The sequence below is a fragment of the Nicotiana tomentosiformis genome, chromosome 6 (genome assembly GCF_000390325.3).
Source record: "Nicotiana tomentosiformis chromosome 6, ASM39032v3, whole genome shotgun sequence".
NCBI lineage: Eukaryota > Viridiplantae > Streptophyta > Magnoliopsida > Solanales > Solanaceae > Nicotiana > Nicotiana tomentosiformis.
In genome coordinates, this window is record NC_090817.1 from 132,550,763 (window position 1) to 132,573,380 (window position 22,618).

Consider the following 22,618-nt stretch of genomic DNA (forward strand, 5'->3'; position numbering starts at 1 on the left):
TTTATATAATGATGGGTTAAACTTAGTTATTAATAATATTTCTAGATGTGAGTTCCGAAAATGTGGCTAATATTAAATAGATCTGGTGGTGGATGGATAACATGCATTAAATATTCCGAAAAGTATGAGCAATAATGGAGAAATAACTAGCAATAAATAACAATAAATGACATTTAAGTAAATAGGAGAAGTGATTCGCCCAATAAAGGATGAACTAGATGATTGTTCCTCCTGAAAATGATGAGTGACAGACAAATCCTAGAATGTTCGAATTATTCTCGGATCTGATGGAAAAGTATGGAATAATATGAACAAGAATCTTGATGAAAAGATGATGTTCATATCCTTACAAGAGAGAGGGAATCTTTTAAGTCTGCTCTTATCAAAATGAATGTCACATGCCCTCATTTATTATCTTTTTTCCTATATATATGGGATGTATCCCTAACAAACCCTAATAGTACAAGTACAGAGAATATCTACTAGAATATTCTCTTTGATATCATATTCTAAAAACTAGCCGTTACAGCTCTTTCTGTGGTGCTCGACCTCGACCATTGTTGACACCTCTACCACGAGTCTCGATGTTTCCTGGTCGACCTCGACTAACTCTTTTCTCAATATTACCTTGCCCTAAATATTCTGAGGCATATTTCGACCTATACAGTACCATTGTGCATCTAACTAAACTCATAAGAAAAATATTGTAGTCGCGAAGATACTAGGTAAGCATTTGGATATAAGAATTGTGAAATTCTGGGAAAAAGTGAAGCTTTTTTCAAGTTAAAGAAGTTGTGTTTGAACATAAATACAACATGTAGTTGTGTTTGAACATAAATATAACTTGTAGTTGTATTTGAATTTTGTGAGTGATTTAGAGGCCGTTTGGACATAGGAAAGTTTTTCCTTTTTTTCCAAAACAAATTCACTTTTTTCCGAAATCAGCGTTTATTCATAAAATTTTTAATTTTTACTTGAAGATGCATTTTTGAAATTTTCGAAAATTTGAAAAACTCCAAAATGCTGTTTTTCAAAATTTTCACTCAAATCACTCACAAAACTTCAAAAACAACCCAAAATTATATTCATGTCCAAACACAACTCTAAATTTCAAATACTATTTTCACTTGAAAAAAAAATTTCCCCTATTTTGAAATTTTGTAATTCTTATGTCCAAACGCCCACTTAGAGTCAAAAATTTGTGATATTTTTTTTTTAGTTTTTCAAATTTAAAAATTCCGAAATTCAATTTTAAGTTGGATTCCTAAAAAGGAGGGGGGAAATTCGAAAAAAAGTAAACCATTACTGTAACCGTAATCAATTCGTGATCACGACGAAACTTCCTTATAAATCCTCTGTTCTAATAAATTGATCAATCTTTTTCTTCTTCATCAAGTTCAAGATGGTGTTAGCTGAATTACGTGGGAGCATATCACGTGCTCTACAGCAGATGCGCAATGCTACAGTTGTTGATGAGAAGGTCCTCAACGATTGCCTCAATGAAATAAACCGTGCTCTTCTCCAAGCCGATGTTCAATTTCAGCTAGTTCGTGATATGACCACAAATATCAAAAACATCGACAATTTTGGTGATCTCCCCGCTGGCCACAACAAGCGCAAGATCATCCAACAGGTCTGCATATTTCTATTTGATTTGCATATCACATATTTCTAATGCGGATAATGGAGCATGCAGATTGTACAAGTTTTTGGTTACTTGCAATTTGCAAACATAAAATAAATTAGAGCATTAACATTTCAGATGAGACGGTTAACAAAATTTAATGATACCAAAATAAACAAATATAATGTCCTTCTCACAGAAATGATGGTTTGCACCACCAAGAGATGGGGTGGGATGGATGGGTCCCTTCACCTTTGACCAGAGGGCTGGGGTTCAAGCCTGGAATGGGAAAAATTCTTGGTAGGAAGTGTTTCCCCCTTTAATGGGCCCTATGCGGCGTGAATCTGGATTAATCGAGCAAGTGGGTTACAGATACTAGATGGTTATACCAAAAAATGGTTTGCACTATTCAATAGACCAAAATTGAACTTTGCATATATGTGTGATCATGCTAATTATATTACATTTTGTTTACTTTGGAATTTGGTAGATATCCATTTTAGCCTATTGATATTGAGGTAGTAAAGCATAGAGATGAACTGATTAACATGTCTAATATTGGTAAGTTTTTGAGTGTGACCTTATCATGGATTTTTCTCTGGTGATGTATGAGTGGATATAGACAGAGAATGCTCTTGTTATAGGAGGAAAGTCCTCTAAAATGAAATTAAGGATGAAATTTATTGTGACATTACATCCTTGTTTGATTTTGAAGGGAAACTTTGTAGGCTTATGTTAAGTTTTATCCAGGTTGAGGACCTACACAGCTGTGGTTCTTTCTTTAGTGTAAAATAACTAATTTGGAAGTCCACATTGCCGCTTTCATGTGATTGAAAAGAATGTCTTGAGTTGGTCAGTTTTTGAGTGGTTATCTTATCATGGACTTTCCTCCGGTGATGTATATATGAAGGTCTGTAGAATGAAAATTAAGATTAACTTTCGTGTGATATTACATCCTTGTTTGATTTTGATGGAAAAACTTGTGGTCTTATGTCAATTTTTATACAGATTGAGGACCTAGACGGCTGTTGTTCTTCCTTTTAGTGTAGAGTAACTTATTTGGGAATGTCACATGATCTCTTTTCATACTTTCTTTCCTTCTTTTTTTTTGTAATACCCAAGTCTCTAGTTGAAACAGTCTCTCTACCTTCACTAGGTAGGGGTAAGGTCTGCGTACACAGCTCAATAAACTGGCTCTGCTGTTGTTGTTGTTGTACCCATGTCTCTAGTTGGCATTTCCCTGATTTGTCACGCGAAATAGTTATCAAAAGTAAATTATTTCAATTCCACCCTTACCGCATTCCTCTTTAACTTGAAGCGGTTTGTTCATCTATGTAGGCTGTATTTAATGAACTCTGCAAGATATTGGATCCCGGGAGGCCTTCTTTTACACCAAAAAAGGGGAAAACCAGTGTTGTCATGTTTGTCGGTTTGCAAGGTGAGTTGCAATGGGATTTATTTTGTAATTATACATAATGCAGAACCCATCCCTTTTTCTTTTCCACTGGGTAAAGATAGATTGGAGTAATTTATTTTCTTTTGTTTTACCACAGGATCTGGAAAAACAACTGCTTGTACAAAATATGCTTACTACCACAAGCAAAGGGGTTGGAACCCAGCTTTAGTGTGTGCAGACACATTCAGAGCCGGAGCATTCGATCAATTGAAGCAGAATGCTACAAAAGCTAAAATACCTTTTTATGGAAGGCATGTCCTCCTCCCAATCTATTAAGTGTCATCTTCTTTCAATTTTTTTTTAGATATTTGATGCAGCTAAAATCTGATGATGATCCTGATGACGTTTCCCGGTCCTTCTTTCATTGAGACGAAGCTGAGATTCTCCATTTTTATTTAATTAATTTAATCTCCAAACGATCTAAATGATGTCATAGGTGCATAAGAATCACAAATTTAAAGCACATTTTGATAAGGAAATTAGAGGCTGAAGTCTGAGCAACTTCTTCTAACTTATGGAGAAAAGTATATGGACTTTGCTAATACTTTTAAGAGATTAAAGTTGAAAGCCAAAACGGTTTAGTCACTAATTGTATGTTAGAACCAAGAGAAAGACATAATTCACCGTTGATGATCTGCTTATCAAATTGCTTCTTTTAATTTGGTAGATCATTGCGTATATTTAGATTAAAGAAAAAATTTGCTCTTTTTTTCCAGCAGAAGTCATTTTTGCTGATAAGTCTGTATGTACATAGGTTGCCTGCTTCAAATGGAATGTCCTTGAGTTACTTTGCTCAAGAGCTCTTCCTTCTCTCCTAATGAGAAATCAATGATTTCTCACAGTTTTTGGAACTTTTTTGCCTGCTGTATTTAACCCGTCCCCCCACTACAACATCATGGGAAAAGAAAAGAAGTAAATCCTAATTTAGTTTCTTGAATGGGTTAAGTAGTTAGCTATAGCGGCTCTTGTTCAAAAGAAACAAAAAAGTAATCAGCTGTTGTTGCATGTTTTACTGACCAGATCCAAACTTCTACTTGTTAAATTTAGGTCATTTGAACTTCCATTTATTGTTTTAATCAACGCAAGAAGCCATCTTTTTAAGTGAATGAAGCTTTCTGCAACAGCTATGCTGAGTCAGACTCTGTGAAAGTAGCAGTCGACGGAGTAGAAACATTTAAAAAAGAAAAGTGTGATCTAATAATAGTTGACACTAGTGGTCGCCACAGACAAGAAGCCGCTCTTTTTGAAGAGATGCGACAAGTATCTGAAGCGATAGTATGTTCTACAATTCTTTAGTAAATTGTTCTTTTGAATGTAAAATGCTGATTTTGCTGATTTTCTTATCTTTCAATTATGATTATATCCTCCAGTATATTGTTACCTTGAATGAAATGCTCATCTTACAATTTCATTTGCCAGAAACCAGAACTTGTGATATTTGTTATGGATAGTAGTATTGGTCAAGCCGCCTTTGATCAAGCTCTAGCATTTAAGCAAAGTGTTGCAGTTGGAGCTGTGATAGTTACTAAGATGGATGGACATGCAAAAGGAGGTGGTGCGCTTAGTGCGTAAGTTCTCATCCTATAGTTTTAGACCTAAGTTTTCCTTCTGATAGTAAATATTACCAAACATGTATTGCTATTTTATAACCTTACAATTCCAGGCCATGTCTGCTCAAATGGGGCAGGTTGTTAATGTAGTTGTTTTTTGGGTTAATAGAATGCATCCGAATTGGACTGGAGGGATACCCTAGATCTTTAAAGATTTCCCACAGAAAATGATTATCATTTCTCTAACAACACTAAGAAATTCCTGGCTAACAAGTTTTGCAATTTGTGTGTGGAAAAAAAAAATTAAACTGCTTGCCTTGATTAAGTAATGCAATTAGGGGTCGTTTGGTAGGGTGTATAAGAATAGTGCGGAATAAGGTGTATTAGTAATGCATGGGTTAGTAATGCAAGCATTAGTTATGTAAATATTATTTCTTATCTACTGTTTGGTGTGGTGTATTAAAATCATAATGCATTGCATAATTTTTAAGAAAAATAGTTGTTTACAAAAATGCCCTCCATATTCTCAAGCTTTAAGGGACTTTAAGGATAATTTTATCTTTAACCAACCTAATGCATGGATTAGTAGCCTTGGTATTACTAATGCCATGGTTTTCTATGCATTACTTATACATAGGATAATACCAAGTATGATGTATAACTAATACAAGTATTAGGTTGAAAAAATGTACCAAATAAGGTATAAGTAATGCATAGAGCTAATGATTGCATTGTTTTTTCTAATACCTCTTGCCAAACCACCCCAAGAAAAATTAAGAAGCTGTGTAAGTCGTGAGATTTAAAATTGATCCTTGTCTCTTACAGTAATATAATCACGACTCGAATACTTTTTTATGGAATGAAATATTACGGTCTCTCTTTCTGGGAATAAACAAGATGTATTTATTCTGTTTCTCTTCTGATGTGCAGAGTTGCTGCAACAAAAAGTCCCGTTACATTTGTCGGAACTGGTGAACACATGGACGAGTTTGAAGTTTTTGATGTTAAATCATTTGTGAGCCGTCTTTTAGGTTTGCACCTCTTCTCGCTTTCCTCGTCTTTGCTTCGATACATCCTTCACTCCATTGTCATTTGATTTGTTCTTGTGATCCCTTCCTGCTCATTTGAGGCACTTGAAGTTGCTAACGCCCTTTTTCCTTGTACATCAATTTCTATCAGGCATTGGCGACTGATCTGGCTTCATGGACAAGCTAAATGAAGTGGTCTTGACGGATCAACAGCCTGAGCTTCTTCAGATGCTGTCCCAAGGAAAGCCTACCTTGAGAATATTGTATGAGCTATTTCAATGCATACTTAAAATGGGTCCTATTGGCCAGGTTTGCTTAGCGCTTATTTAATCTTTGATCCCCCTTCCTGGAAGTTTGGCAAATCTTTTCTCTCTTTCTTCATATTTTCTGTAACGGGTCATTGGATTTCATATTTCTTAACATTCTGCTTTCTGAAAATTAATCATTATTTCAGCCGTGGATTGAAGGGGAACCTTGGCGTAACTGGTAAAGTTGTTGCCATGTGACCAGGTGGTCATGGATTCGAGCCGTGAAAACAGCCTCTAGCAGAAATGCAGGGTAAGGCTGCGTACTGTCGCGCCCCTCTTTCTCGCGAAATCGGGTTTCGATACGTGACAACTCTTTTAAAGGAAGGTGTTAAAAGAGAGAGTCGCCACCTAACGGGTTTGAGGTGCGTTAGGGCACCTATTTGCAAATAACTCTGCTTTAACCAGTTTGCGTCACCAAAGATCGGGTAAGGGCTCAAATTATCTCGAAGAGAAGGTGTTAGGTACTCTTCGAGGTCCACAACTAGGGGTCCCGGCCGAACTTGAATTATATGAATTAGTCAAATAGTTAGAGAGAAAAACAAGAAGTTTGAAAAACAATCATTATCAGAAAGTCCTTGAGTAAACACAGATAATTGGTTTAAAGACAAGATGGGGGTCCTAAGTTTTTTAGCCTAAAGGATCACCCCGTGCAACATAAATAATACTTCGTAACTCCCTCGAGGTGGGGTGTTACTCGTATTATTCAGCGGACACAGACTATCATCTCCTGCTACCCGATTACTATCTTTAAGTTTTTACCTAAAGCGCACTAGTTGATTCTAAACCGTGCCCTATTCGTGCACTACCCGTCCCATGCCTATGGCCCACGAGGCGTTTGGACCTCTATTTTGAATGGTTTCTAGACTTAGCTTAGGCTGCTTAGAAATGATAAAACTAGGCGACATACAAAACAAGTTGGACTTCATGTAAAAGCAATTAAAGGCTCAAGTTAGCCTCCACACTTAGACAACAAATGCATGCGAACAAATTTTTACATTAAGCATTAGACAATTTCAGGATTGAAGCAAATTAAAGTCATTAGGCCCTATAGACATGATTTCTATGTGACCTTGGGGTTCAAACGTACAGGCAGTTTCAGATGCAAGGTGTCGTTTTAGATACAGCTTCTAAGCAACTACACAATTGCCCGCTGATTACAGATTATAAGCGATTAAACCTATAGACATGCTATCTAGGTAATTTACGCAGTAGTTAGCAGTGATAACCATGGAAGATATTGAGAACTACTCCGTTTGATCTTATAAGCATGCTTTCTAATAGAAACAGTGTTGAAAGTTCAATATTAACACTTAAAAGCGAGCGGGATTACCCTATAGGCAGGATTTCTACAATTAGCGATTGAAACTGACTTTAGCTCCTATAGGCATGTCTCCTAAGTGAGCAATTATAACAACAGCACATTAACCAATTAAAACCCTATAGGCATGATTTCTAAAATGCAAATTTGCAGAACATAAGCTAACATAACCCTAGGGTCATAGTATCTAATGAATATGCCGTAATGCAAATTGAAATATTGGTCACTTTATTTCCTATAGACATTATATCTAACAAACATGTAGAAGCAGAATATGTTAAATGAATTAAACACTCAAGTCATATAGGTAGGTTATCTAACACACATAGTAGCAGAACATGTTCGAGCAAATTAAATACCTATAGGCAGGATTTCTACCCGTTCATGCAAATATTAGAATAAACTCATTTTTTCAATTTTACCAACACCCCAATTGTTATTACAACATTATTACAGACCCAATGAATGAAATAAATTACAGGGTTACAAAATAACTATAGTGGGCCTAAGATAGGCCCAAAGTATACCCAGCCCAGCCAGGCCTTCAATTACATATCCAACAGGCTTCACCACAGCCCAGAAGTCATAGCCAATCAAATCCAGAAAAACAATCTTCATTTACACAAAATAGCCAAAACCCAGTAGCCAGAGCTGACCAACAGCCATTTACACAAACCAATTGGTTTATTCAGTAGGTAAAAAAGGAGGGGCAGAGTTGAACAATTAGGACAAAGTGGCCCAAAGAACCTTAGACCTTAGTGTGTCAGAGTTCACAAGGGTCTCAAATGGTTCTCACACTAGGGAGGTTGATAGAGAAGATTTAGGGGGCCTTGACTTTCAACCGGCCCAGAATTAGACTCATAACAAGAAACAATCAATGAAAAATAGTAATAGGTTTGGAAAAGTATTTGCAAACATTATAAGATAATCACATAATGAACTCAAGAAGCAAACTAACACATTGGGCAGGGTGTCATATGATAAGAAACAAAGAGCCTGGGATTGCAAAGTCAACAGGCAAGGGCATTAGACTAGTAAAACCAAGTAATGCAACCATTGTAGAACTTAAAGGATCATATTATACCAAACTCAGGACTACACAGTATAATACAAACAGGATTAGATATCATAGAGGGTATCAGTCAAGGAGGATTAGTTTAAAGGATAACAGGTTGTTAGAGGTGCAGAATTGGACATGGCAAGAACACATAGAGTGGCAACCATAGTCATAGGAGCATACTACACTTTAGAGTAAAGGTCTTAAACAAGTTAAGGTATGCTAATAACATCAATTAATCACTAGAAGTTCTGAATTAGGCAAAGAACATGGATTAAACCATATAATCAAGGCAGAACATTCGAATTATCAACAACACCAAACTAAACATGCTTTATTCTGTCTAAATTAACTAAGTTAGGTGCAAAGACATTATTAGGCTATCAATTATAGGCAGAATCACACATAAAAAGAGTTAAGGAAATACATTAAGTCGTGTAGTTTCAAAGAATATGCTAACATAAGAGAATAAACATTGCGAGGGTTTAGAAACTAACCAGTTATTGTTCAATAAACAAGAAAAGAACAACAGTAAGGACCCAGAGTCTCAAATGTGTCAAGTTCCCAAGGGTTTCAAGAACCCGGGGCAGTGCTCACACCCAAGAGATGGTCAGAAAAGTAAAAATTAGGTGGCCTTGGCTTTTAGCCGGCTAAGAGCCAAACAGAACAGAGTAGTAAACAAATACAGAGTAGAAACCTCAATTTTTAGTGAGAGTTTTTTTTTAGTGACTTTCGTCTGTCCAAAAAGGGGAAAGGGAATGGGTTTATATAGTGATAAAAATCAGCACATAAGTAAGGAAAACAATCAATCAACCTCAAAAGAAAAGGAAAGAATAACATGCGAAATTGATTCAGAATCAATTAAGGAGAAGTCAAGCAACCCTAGTTTTTAGGAAAACAAATATTACCAGAATATACACAAAAATAATAACATAGGATGAATATAGACCCAAATAGCACTAAAAATAAGAGGGTCAAACTAATTTTGGTCCGATTTAAGAAAATCTGAAAACCCTAATTTTAGGGTAAGACAAATATTGACAAAAATATAATAAAAACAGGCCATAGTAGAATATAGGACGAATATGGACATAATAATACTTAAAATCAGAGAATCGAATCTATTTTGGTTCGATTAAAAGAGATCTGAAAACCCTAATTTTAGGGCAAGTAAGAATCCATAAGAGATACACAAATATTCGTACTTACAAAGAGTAAGATGATGAATGTAGACAGAATATCAGAAAAGTCAAGGATTTGAACCGATTTTGGTTCGATCCTTATGAGATCTGCTTGCCATGTTTAGGCAAGCAGTATAGAAGAAAAACCAGTACCAAAGAGAGGTCGTATATGGCAAAGGGTAGCCATAGAATCCCATATTGCGTGGGATTATGAGAGATTTTAGGGGGGGCGGCGGCTAGGGTTCTTAGGAGGGAGAAGGGAGGTGGGATATGAGGGCGGTGGACGGTGGAAAATGATTAGGTTTAGGGATGAGGGTGGTAATTAAAAGGGAAGGTTTAATGTGGGCCGTTGATCTCAGAGATCAACGGCCACGATTAGAGGGGAACTAGGTCAGGTGGTTAAAACGGGTTGAGACCGGGTTGTGGGATTGGGTTAATTGATTTGGGCTGGGGGTTGTTTGGGCTAGTGTATTAGGTTTTAGGCCAATAATTGGTCCGAAAATAGGTAGGATTTTAGGCTAGTTTTTAAATACCCAATATTTAATTAAAAGAAAAATTATAAAAGTAACTAATAAATAACAAAATATTATTTATGCACTAAAATTATTAAAAATAATTACTTAATATTATAAAAATATAAAGAGTCATTTTCGCATAAATAATGTAATTATACATGAATATGGGCTATTATTGCAAAAATGTGCAATTAGCCCTAGAAATGCAAAATGTAATTAAAAAAAATACACTGAAAATATTTAAAACATCATGTTGGTGTAGATGATTAAATCATCATAAAAATAATTTGAAGGATAATTACTGGGTATAAAAATGCGAAAATAAATCGATTTAAAGCCTTTAAAAATTATGAAAAATTATGAAAAAATGCTTGTATATGTTTATAAACTAAATGATAATGCAAATATACTATTTTGAAAGTATATATATATTTTAAAAATATGAGAAAAAAATTGGGTAGCAACACGTACAATAGACCCTTGTGGTCCGCCCCTTCCCCCGACCTGCGCATAGCGGAAGTTTAGTGCACCGGGCTGTCCTTTTTAGTCATTATTTCTGCAATTCATTTAAAAGGAGCCAACTTAAAATAGTGTTCAAAAAGTGCCAAATGATTTTAATTATATTCATACATCTTGCAGTGTGAATCTCTTGTGCTTGTTTGCACTTTTTCTTTTCTTTTTTTCTTTCCGTGTTCTCAAAACTTATTTATATAATTAAATGTCTAAGAACTTGAGCAAGCTCAAGAGCATTTGCTGGTTGTTTTAGGCTTTCTTTGAATTGGTTGATTTCAACTTCTTCAAGAAGTTGTAAACTTCAACTAGGCAATTAATGTACTCAAGGTCACAACTCTTTCAAAACAAAATAATGTACACTAGGTCAAAATTCTTATAGAATTAAGAGTATTAAAGAATAGATAAAAAAAAAAAAAAAAGAGGCAGCCCGGTGTACAAGGCATCTCGTGCTCACGTAGGGTCTAGGGAAGGGTCGTATCCCAAGGGGTGTGATGTAGATAGTCTACCCTAATGCAAGCATCAGTGGCTGCTTCCACGGCTCGAACCCTTAACCTCTAGGTCCCACTGAGATAACTTCACTATTGCTCTAAGACTCCCCTTCTATTTAAGAATAGTAATATATGTCATTTAAAATGGAAGAGAGAGCGGTTACCGTTCATGATAAATCATCTGTGTAAATAACCTTTCATGGATAAAGTTCTTAACTGCACTTGATTCCAAACGGAGTCTTAGTTTAATTGGAAGTTTTGCCAACACTTGTCTCTTGGTGACAACTACCTACTTACCCTATGTGAACCTCTTACCCGCATTTGTTCCTGCATGCTTTTTTCCCTTTTGAATTGACATTGTTTTATCCATTGTTGATATTTCTTTTCTTTGGTATAGGGTCTCTCAATGCTATTTGGTGCAGATTTTGTGCCAAAAGGTAATGAAAAGGAAATCCGGGCAAAATTTAATGGATATCTGACATTGATGGACTCAATGACCAACGAAGGCAAGTGAGCTAAAATTCAATGAGGTTTTCTTTAAGCTAATTTATGTAACCTTATTTAGTTTTAGAATTCAGTACGATCTTTTATATATATATATTCCTTCAGCCCGGGGTCTTATCGGAAACGGACTCTCTAACTTCAAGGTAGGGGTAAGGTCTGTATACACACTACCCTCCCCAGACCCATTTTATAGGATTATACTGAGTTTGTTATTGTTGTTGGTTTATGTTAAAAAAAACTGTAGTATAATTGCAGAATTGGATAGTTCCAATCCAAAGCTTATGAATCAATCTCGGATCATGCGGATAGCTAGGGGTGCTGGCCGTCGAGTGCATGAGGTAATGGAGTTGCTGGAAGGATACAAGCGACTTGCAAATACGTGCAAGAACAAATCTTTAATGAAGGGGTTAAATAAAATCGGAGGAACGGGTGGTTTACAGAACTTCATAAAGCATATGAGTTCCTCCAAAGATATGATGGGTATATTTGGTGGTGGCCGTAAATAGTATTTGATTACATCAAAAGCATAATTGTACAGATTTACAAAGTTTAAGATTTACTAGCAATCTTCTGTTATTAGAAAAGGATCCAACTTGTGAGCTTTTGACATTTCATGTCTATATGGTTGAGCACAGTTTTGAGTTCTAGGAAGCAGATACTTTGGTCAATTTGACTGATAGCAGATTGAATAATACGTTAGTTGTATAATTTTCTTGCTGTATTTATTATGTAGGCACTGCTTGATGTTTAAAGTTATTCTTTCAACTACTGTTAGAATAAAGGACTGTTGTTTGCTTTTGAATAACAAGAAAGACGAATATTGGGAAGATCTTGGCTTTTACAACTTTAGAAAAACACACGTGGCAGTATCCATTGAAAAAGGCGGGACTAAAGAATTACGCATGGGCTTAATCAAAACATTAGTTATTTAATTAAATTTTGATATAACTGGGCCACATACTTTCGGGCTTACTTAATAATATTGGACTTAATTTGGTGGGGTGCGCCAGGCTATGGCTGTAGTGCAACGCCAAAGCGACACTCAAAGGCCCAGATAGCAAGCTACCCTAATAGACCTTTCCCCTTAAAAAATTAAGTTAATATCGTGTGAGCTAATAGCCCACATATCAGATATTAAACTGATAAGAACAGATACTACACTTGATCTTAGCCAAAAGGCCGAGAAAGGTATGCTTTGCAAAGGAGTCGGGCCTTCATTTTTATAGCAACTCTCTGCTGTCTACTTCTTAGCTGCTATCGATGCGGGACAATTGGTCACTCCAAATAAAAATATCCTTCTTGCCCTTTTGAAGTGTGTAAAAACGGAGACAACAATGAAGTAAATTGAATCAATAAATATAGTTTTATCTTTCTCTACACTTTCTCCATAAATTCATGTTCATATCTGGGACACGTAAACAAGTGTTTGCTTATTTTACAAGTGTTAACTTCTCACAAGAACGACCTCATGTTCAAAGGATAACCATGTTGCAGAAGTTGAAAAGAATCAAGATACAACTGTGACTGTTCTTTTTATTCAGTTTTACTACTCATTTTCAGAAAAATTACTTGATCAACATATAAAAAGCATAATTCCTTGCTATATATTTTCATTTTCTAAGCATACTGTGCAAATAGTGACCAAAAATAAGATAGATCATCAGTACAGATCTACTTTACATTATAGTGTAGATTTTGTGTGCATACATCCATAAACATGAGCATGCCTACATTCGCACATTAAAAAGCATGCATAATCCTGAAGAATGATGCACATTGTTCTATTTTACAAATATCACAGCTCTTCTTAAAAAGCTAAAGAGTGTTATGATCTTGCAAACTAACTTCCTTCAATATCTCACCCAATGCTTCTAAAGTGAACTTGTATCGTTCATTCGATTTCCTCCCCTCTTCCACCAACTTCACAGCACACTTGTATAAATTATCATACCTGTGGACCGAATTCTTGGTGTCAATCAAATTGCAACCATAGTCAAGAACATAACTACGGTGAATATCCTTTCTCCAACGTGAAAGAATGTACTGAGGTGGGATCTCCTCAAAACCGTTCTGACTTAGAACACACAATGCGTGCCTGCACAGGAAACCCTCCAGGTTGAATAAACCACAAGCACAAAGAACTTCCGCAACAACTGTATTCAACGTAACCTCATAATCTCGTGCTTCATTCACATTCTCAACTTCATGTTCCTTAACCATGTAAGTTACAATTGACCCATCAATACTTACTTGCCTTGTGCTTAAACACGAAAACATTCCCTCGATCTCGATTTGGAATTTTTCGAATATGTGATTGGTATAAACTTTAGATAGCTGCATTTCAAAATAAAATCTTGATTTCAACATAAAACTGGAATTCCTTGATTTTGTATCAGCCAATGCTTCTCTTTGATAGATTTCCTTCGGACATTGGTTATACGCGTCAAGGAACTCTTTCAAGGGAGTATGATTAGACAAATACTCATCAAAAGGAGAAGCCTCTTTCTCACTGACTGTTATAGGAAACATCCCCGCTAGAAATGTATCCTTTAAATAGACAGGGACCCAGTGTTTACGATCTTCATGGAGTGTCTGGAGCCATTTATGGTCCCTAATTCCATGGCATAGTATCATGTCCTCCCAAGCTGCTTCAAACTCATCTGTTCTTGATGATTGGTAAATTGCTTTAGTAAATTCTTTCTTGATTACTTCATATTCATGCAACCCACCCAATTCCTCTGGAACTTTCTTCATGATATGTGACAAAGAAATACAATGAGATGACCGAGGGAGAACATCAGTAATAGCAGTTTGCATAGCTCTAGATTGGTCAATTATGATGGTCTGCGGAGGGCGGCCAACCATGTACGTTAGCCATGCCCTTAGCAGCCATATAAATGACTCTACAGTCTCTCCTGCAACCAAACCACAGCCTAGTGGGACAGATTGTCCATGATGGTTAACTCCGGCAATTACCACTAGTGGAACCTCGTATTTGGTGGTCAAACAAGCAGTGTCAATTCTGACCACATCACCAAAATAATTATACGCAGCCTTAAATCTTGCTTCCGCCCAAAACACATTCCGCAGGCATCCTTTCTCATTTAGGTCCATTACATAAAAGAAATCAGGGTTTACCAACTGTAGATCAATGAAGAAACTGTGAATAGCTTGAGCATCTCCAGATTTAAGAATCAAATGGTTGTTGGACTGGTCAATCGTGTTCCTGAATTCACCTTCATCAATGTTTAATTTTCGATCATCATCTGGATCAATAATGACAGTTCGGAATAACCTAATTTTCTGAACGTCTTGATTAGCATCCATCTGCAAGGGCCTTTTACTCCCCGAACTGATGTTTCTATGAGATTTATAGAACTTTTCAGCTGATGGACTAAGGAGGTGGTTGTGTTCAAGTTCAACTTCAATTATTCTCCATCTTTTGTTCGCCATCAATCTGAACTTTATCATTGCTGGACAGCCAGTTCTTGTCTCGGGTCTGGGCCGGTTCGCTTCGCTTTTCTTTTTAAATCCTGCACTGCTGCAGCTTAGTTTTCCTCTATACCTTTCCCTACTCTTCCTATACCATGTATTACTCACTCTGACCCCAAATCCTTGCACTTTAGCATAACAATTGTAAAAGTAATATACATCCTCATATGTCTCGAACTCCATTCCAACAGCCGGAAGAACAGGATTTTTGCCTTCAATAACACCAGATTGACCAACATATTCCGTCATCGCACACTCTCCATCAATCTTGAATTCCTCAGTTTCATCATCGAAGATGGGCTCGGCATTGAGTGAAAGACCATCCATTTGGAATGTTGTAGAAGCATCAACATCAATTTCTGTAATATATCAATGAGAAGAGGATTCGTCAAAGGTGGTCAGGGACAACCCCAGGAGAGGAGGGTGGAGGAGGAAGAAAGCGGAAGATAAAGCCAAAATAACTTTTTTATATAATGATGTCAATAAGGAAATATTCCAGACGTATTTCTCCCCAACTACAGAACTAATGAGAGGCCGAGGGCTATCGGGAAAATAGTTACTGTATAATATTGCAGAGTGTCTTTTTATGCAGGAAATAAGACAATGTTTCTCTCTGGGAATTCTTCTAACAAGAGTTTGAGATGTATTTTACAATATAAAAGGTTCTGCTTACACTGGTCTAGATGTCAACTTCAATATTAGCCTGAAGTATGAGAAAGCCATAAGGTTGTAAAGAAGAGTATACAGCTAACAATGATCCATTTCAACAGTATATTTACTTCTTAGTGTATCAGTAGGAAACTTTCCCTTGTATCTACTTTTTGATACATAGGCAAACACCTGAAGCAAAATTTCTTCAAAAGTCTGAAAGATCGAACAGCAAAAAAATAACATAGAAAAAGGATTGATTTACTATTAAAAATAAATAAAGGAGAATATCAATATCCTTGAGCGGAAAAAAAAAAGCTCAAATTTGAAGAATGAACATTCCAGTAATAACAACAAAAAGCAGAATCTTCACAAGATTAACCATGAATATAAGCTAAATATATAAAGACACAAAAAACCACAAGCACACTAGTGCTACTCATGAGAAGAATCATAGGGAAGTTTAAAGTAAGTACTCGAACATATTATTATATTTCTGAATGGCAAATTGAAAGCAGCCATTTCTACAGATGAAAAGTTAGGGGGATAGCTCACTAAGAGCGCACCCCCTCCCACCCACCGGGGGGGGTTGCATTTGGGTCCATAAGGGGAGCTATATAATCTGAGCATAAATCGAGAATTTCATTTCCTGTGTTCTGTTCTGATAAAGATGAAAACAAACAATCAAAGTCACTAAATTAGTATGGGCTTAGGTCAATTGAGTATGTACAGCCTAAAATAAAGATCAATTCTTGGAATTAGAGGTAAAGGGTTGAGCATTGAACACTGTGAGCTGAGGGATAAGACAAGAAGGAGAAGCAGAAACTAAAGAATTGCTACTTGGGTAAACCAAAGTTCAAAACTTTTAGCAAATTAAAATGGAAATTTAAACAAAGATTCTCACCTGAGCCACTTTCGGACGTTGCCTCCGGTGATCGGCTGAGCTTCCTCTTGTCTTTCAGCAAGAAACGGCGATCGGCGTTTTAAGCTAGCTAGCTGCCCGCTAATAGTAGACAAATTATCGAGATATGAAGATAAGTTGCATAACTCCTGGTTACGTTTGTAGAAAATTTTCGAAACATGATTTTGTGAAAAGTTTTATATTGAAGTAGTATGTTAATCAATTGATGGTGTTTTAACTCATTTAACTATTATTTTATTTTCGACTTGCAAATTTAATAACGTTTCCCTTGTTGAACGAGGACATAATGTTTCTCTTGTTGAACGAGGACATAGCTTCCTACAGCTCGTAGGAATATTGCTAACTACATTATTCCAGTGAGTAGTTTATTTATGAATCGTTACAACTGATGTTCAACACTTAGAAAAGGAAAAGATCTTCGAAAAATGGATTACAATGTCCGACAAAGAATAAACTTATTTGTTTAAAGCCTATTGAATAAGATTGTATTAGTAACTTTTTTAAAACTTACCTAAGACTTTTTAGTTGTTGTTCCGCCATAGATTTTGGCTATTTTTTTCTCAAAAAAAATTTAAAAATACTGTATGTTCATGGAATATGATCAGTTTTTGACAAAAAATTAAAAAAAAAAAAATCAAGTTCCCAAAAGCTGCCAGTTTTGATGCCAAAATTTTGGGTAACAAATTTGTTTCCACTCATAAAACTTCAAGTTTTTTCAAATAAAATAAATATCCAAACATAAATTTACCTTCCAAATTTTCTTTTCAACACAACTTCAAAAACTCTTTTTTCAAGTTTCAACCAAATTTATATTCAAACGCAAGCTTAATCTCCGAAAAAATGTTTAGTCTGATTTTATTGGACTTTTTTTAAAAGCGAAATGGTTTGGCTTTGATTTTTTCCACGAGCTATACCCAAAGCATTTCCACCTGAAAAGCTTCTGAGGTACATAGTGGGCGTTTGGACATATAAAATTTCTGAAAAAAGTGTAAAAAAAAAAACTTCAAGGGAAAGTAATATTTGAAAATTAGAATTGTGTTTGAACATGAATATAATTTTAGGTTATTTTTTGAATTTTTGTGAGAGATCTGAAGTGAAACATGGGTACTTGGGGTAAAGGAGGTGAGGAGAGTAGCATAAAAAAATATTTTTTGCTCTCTAACCAAACACTAGAAAATATTTTTCGGAAAAAAAATTTCACTCATCAACCAAACAAGGGAAAATAAGTGTTAAAACCACTCATTTTTCATGAAAACATTTTACTTCGTACCAAACACACCCTCAATGTGTGCCGACACAAGAAATTAATGTGATGTTCTTTGAGATACAGTAAAAAATGTAAAGCAAAAAATGAGCATAAAGAACTGAACATACCCCCTTATTCCTTTTATATATAAGGTAATTAAATAGCAGAACAAGACTGAATAATAATTCTAATGCTTTATGACGTAATTTGAAAATTTTGGCATCAAAAGGGCCCCTGCAAGAAAAGCTGATACAAAACAAGCAGAATTGCATCAGAAGAGAATGTACAAGATAGTGAATGGCAAACAGAGTACTATCTAGGGGAGAAAAAAAAAAGGTACCCTGAAAAAGCTCTTAAATGCAGGTATTTAACTGTACATAATAATGTGTGGAAGCCGGTTTATAATTTATACAAAAAAAGTTCAGAAGCTACACAAAATATTAAGCCCCAATTTGGTTTTATGATACATGTTTGTCCGCCGCAAGACGAACCTTATTCAAGGACTCCTTAAATGCCTGCCAAGCAACCATATAATGATCTTGAGAAGTCATCCCTTCGTCAACTACTTGCATGGCCCGTTTGTGCAAATGGTCAAACCGTTGAACAGGGTTACTAATATCTATGTTGCTCGAGCCAAGTTCTGGTGCATACAAGCGTTTAAAATCCTTTCTCCATCGGGTCAAGATATAATGATTTGGGATCTCCTCTATACTATTGTAGTTGAGCACAGATAAAGCATGTCGGCATAGATAACCTTTAAAGTTGAAACAACTGCAGATGCATCGGACTTCCACCCCCATTTTATCATAAGTAACTTCAAAATCTCTTGCATCCCCCGTGTCTCCCTGAGCCCCTCGTTCTTTAACAATATATGTGATGATCGGTCCATTGGCGTGAATTTGTGCTATACCTGAACAGTTAGACATCAACGCCATCTCATCTTGGAACTTCAAGAATATTTCTTTAGTATACAATTTAGATAGCTGTAGCTCATAATTGCACCTTGTTCTCAAGACGGGGCTAAATTCTCTAGACTCAAAATCACAAAGAACTTCCTTCTGATGCATTTTTTGCAGTACAAAATCATATATATCAAAAAATTCTTTCAAATTTGTTTGTTTATGTACATATCCATCAAAGAAGGGGCTCATGAACTCACCAGGCTGATCAATAGATATTCCAGCAAAAAATGTATCTTTCATATAAATAGGAGCCCATCGTTCTCGATCCTCATACAAACTTTGAAGCCATCCATAGCCCCTAAATCCGAATTGATGGATCATCTCCTCCCATGCAACTTCAAATTCATCAACTTTAAGAGAGTTATACACCGTATTATACAGTACCTCACGGAATACTTCAGATTCCCCCACTTGCCCTACGGTATTGAAAATGCTGCCCAAAATAATAGACAAATTAAGCCGATGTTGAGCCCGAGGAAAAACCTCAGATATTGCATTTTGCAAGGCCATGCAGCGATCTGTGATGATAGATTGTGGAGGGCGTCCTGACATACACGATAGCCATGCTCTCAGTAACCAAACATATGTCTCGAAACTTTCATCAGCAAGCAAACCACAGCCCAACAAAAGAGTCTGCTTATGGTGGTTTAGTCCAAAGAATGCTAGAAGCGGGATGTCATACTTTTTTGACAAGCATGTTGTGTCAACCACAACCACATCACCAAAATAAGCATATGCCCCTCTCGATCTGGAATCAATCCAAAACACATTCTTTAGATACCCTTCATCATTCAAATCCATAATGTAGAAAAAATTGGGCCTCATAAGCTGCATCCGACAAAAGAAGTTGTATATGACTTGGGTATCACCTTCTTTGAGTTTTAAACGTGTGGAGCCATCAATCTGCCCGCTGAATGCTCTTTCATCTGAGCTTCCATAGCCTAGATTCTCAACAGCAGGAGTTCTATACAACTTAATTGTTCGCACTTCTACATCAACTGCTGGCTCTAACTTCCTTTTAACCCCTGCATCCATCTTTTTGTGTGACTTGGAGTTTTGCACCCTTTCAGGATCAAAGAGATGGTTATGTTCAAGCTTAACTTCATCCACCCTCCATCTACTGGGCTCCACCAATCTCAACCTTATCATTGCTAAGCAACCTGTCCTTGTTTCTTTTCTTCGGCTATTTGCCTCTTTCATTGTCTTGAAACCCTCACAATTGCAACAGAGAACAGCACCACGCTTCTCTTTGCTGTTCCGTTTCGTCCATGAAGACTTCACCCTGATGGCAAAACCAAGCTCCTTAGCATAGCAGTTGTAATAATTATAAGCATCTTCATAAGATTCAAACTCCATGCCGACAACCGGTGGAGGATAAGACTTCCCCGGGGATGAACCAGTGTGATCATCAATAATTGTTGTATCGCCACCTCCAAGGCCATTGCTGTGAAACTCAAGCAACTGGTGACTATTGTCCCTTGGGTCACTGCTTTCAAAATCAAGCACATGCTCACAGTTTTTCTCAGCTTCATCGCTTTCAAATTCAAGAATTTGCCCAGTAGTAGCTTCAAGCTCATTGGCCTCAACATTTAGCACTTGGTGACCATCGCTCTCAATGCCATTGCACGTAATATCAAAGGCTTCCTCACTGTCAACCTCATTATCACCTCCCTCATCCTCAGGAAGCTGTTCACTGGTTCCCAAACCTTCCTCCATCTGAAGCCTTCCAGTATAGCAAGATGAATGGGAAAAGGTCAGCAGCGATTAGATACATGTATCAAGAACTCTAGCCAAATTTTCACGTGGAACAGATCCTTTCCTTCATTAATGGCATGACGAATAGACCTTTTGCATTTCAATGAGCCTAGATTCTTTCTTCATAACATCTAAGATGTCATAGGAGAAGCTAAGATCTTACACTTCTCATAGGATCCTTCTCTACAGTGAAGCATAATCTAGCTAGGAAGGTGAACGTTGTGTCTCTTGCTGCCCTTAACCACAATCTTACAACTCATAATTAGCGTCCTTTGTTCTAGCCCTAAGCAGCAGGAATCACCTGTCAGGATAAAGAAAATAAATAAATTAAAACATCTCTCGTGATCAGATCACTTCAACAAATCCAGCTCACAAAATGAAGGTGCCCATCCAACTCAAGATACATGTAGAAAGAAAATTGGTCAAGAGTAAAAAAGTAATAAAGAGAGAAGACGAAGAAGATAAAATGTTCAAGTATCAAGTAATTTTCACCATTTAGTTTAAGCAAGCAAGAATCCATGTAAAGCACCGTACTATCTTTGTACCTCTATATTACTTATTGAATATAAAATATATTAAAAATTAGAGAATTCCAAGTTGTTTGAGATATATTAGATAGTAAATGCAACTAAATGTATGAGCACCAAATCAATAAAAAAAGAGTTTTTTATATAACAATCAACAAAAAACAGATTCTAGTGTTGTTATTTTAGAAGTACATATTAAACTTGAAACTCTAGATTTTATTCAACAAATAACTATTCACTGTGGCTTGATAGGTACTGTATATCTTATTAGCTCATAAATTCTTCCTTATTTATCGCGTGAGACAATAGTAAAGCAGCAGTGATCAATTTACTGACTCTTTTAGTTTTAGATGCTGTTAGTTTATCATTGTACGAAAATTAGACCGTTAGCGCACATTCATTTGTGGAATCAGATTAAGCGCGATTCACCCTCATCCTTCAGTATCCCAATCAGTAATGCTAAACTAAGCAAAAATCCTTTGTTTCCTTTTACTGGTCAATATTTTTCCCAGAAGATTCAACGAGTATTATTTAGTTTTAAAAAAAGACTGGTTTTTTAAACATTAATAGGTTTCATCTCGAAAATACAGTCAACCACAATCGCACAGACTACCAAATTTTCTTATTCCATAACGAAAATAACCAGAAAAGCAAAAAGAAAAAAAAAACTAAAGCATTATAGCTAGAATTGGAGAAAAAAGGGGAAAAAATAGAAAGAAATATAATGAACTAATTGACATCGAGGTACCGAGAATTGGAATGAAAGTTGGAGAGAGACTGTGGAACGAGATATTTCACCATGTTGGACTCACCTTTACCCTAAATAAAGGATGAACTTGCCGGAGAAAAAGAGCAATAACGCCGGGGAGAACCCAATTGGCAGCGGCAGCAGCGGCGAGGGACTGATACAGGCTTCGACTGGAATGATTAAAGCCAGAGTTATTTTATTAAAATTCTTTTTCTTTTTCTTTTTTGGCGAAATTTAATAAAACTAGTATGTCTAAATTTGTATTTAAACATTTATTTATATGAATGAACAATAAAATTTAATTAATGAGAGAAATTTTATGTATAATAATACAACAAGCATCAAAATATCGAAAAAAATTATTACATTAGAATAATACATGAATTTAAAATAAAATGACATCATCAAAACTTACCCAAATAATCAATTTTGTCATGTTAGTTAGATAATTATATATTATAGTTTAAAAATATTTAATGTGACGGTATCTTAACGAATATTTCTTTGTGGACAATATTTTTTTGTGTATGTTTCCTCTTAATGCGTTGGTTATTCCGCCTTAACTAGGACTCTAGTTGTTGATCTTGATATCTCTCTTGAAAGTGCAACATACAATTGTTGAGGTTTTGATCAATATGGTCCCTTATCTTTTAGGGTAGGTCTATTTTGGTCCCTCAAATATAACCCTGAGCATATTTAGTCCCTTAAGTATGCTAAAGTGGAGCATCTTTAGTCTCACTGACAGTGGTTTTGACCAATATTATCTCTTATCTTTG

The 22,618-nt window shown here is 36.0% G+C and overlaps 2 protein-coding genes, 1 non-coding gene and 1 pseudogene across 4 annotated transcripts; 1 reads left to right on the forward strand and 3 right to left on the reverse strand.

Moving 5' to 3' along the window:
• Positions 1-1,278: 1,278 nt before the first annotated feature.
• LOC104120924 (signal recognition particle subunit SRP54 2-like) lies at positions 1,279-12,294 on the forward strand (annotated as a pseudogene).
• Positions 12,295-12,538: 244 nt separating this feature from the next.
• LOC117273565 (U2 spliceosomal RNA) lies at positions 12,539-12,734 on the reverse strand. Its single transcript, XR_004503568.1, has one exon. It is a non-coding gene; the product is annotated as a U2 spliceosomal RNA (small nuclear RNA).
• A 446-nt stretch (positions 12,735-13,180) lies between these two features.
• On the reverse strand, positions 13,181-16,879 carry LOC104120923 (protein FAR1-RELATED SEQUENCE 6-like). The gene is made up of 2 exons (XM_009632790.4): positions 16,587-16,879; positions 13,181-15,393 (listed from the first exon to the last, which is right to left on the reverse strand). Exon 2 carries the CDS (start codon positions 15,359-15,361, stop codon positions 13,358-13,360), a length of 2,004 nt encoding a protein of 667 aa, XP_009631085.1. The 5' UTR covers positions 15,362-15,393; positions 16,587-16,879; the 3' UTR covers positions 13,181-13,357.
• A 1,308-nt stretch (positions 16,880-18,187) lies between these two features.
• Positions 18,188-22,041, reverse strand: LOC104120922 (protein FAR1-RELATED SEQUENCE 8). 2 transcript variants are annotated; one of them, XM_009632789.4, is made up of 3 exons: positions 21,907-22,041; positions 19,010-20,868; positions 18,188-18,760 (listed from the first exon to the last, which is right to left on the reverse strand). In XM_009632789.4, the coding sequence occupies exons 2-3, from the start codon at positions 20,526-20,528 to the stop codon at positions 18,309-18,311; spliced, it is 1,971 nt and encodes a 656-aa protein (XP_009631084.1). In that variant the 5' UTR covers positions 20,529-20,868; positions 21,907-22,041; the 3' UTR covers positions 18,188-18,308. The 2 variants fall into 2 exon arrangements, with proteins under 2 accessions (XP_009631084.1, XP_009631083.1); XM_009632788.4 differs by having other exon boundaries at positions 18,188-20,868.
• Positions 22,042-22,618: the final 577 nt, after the last annotated feature.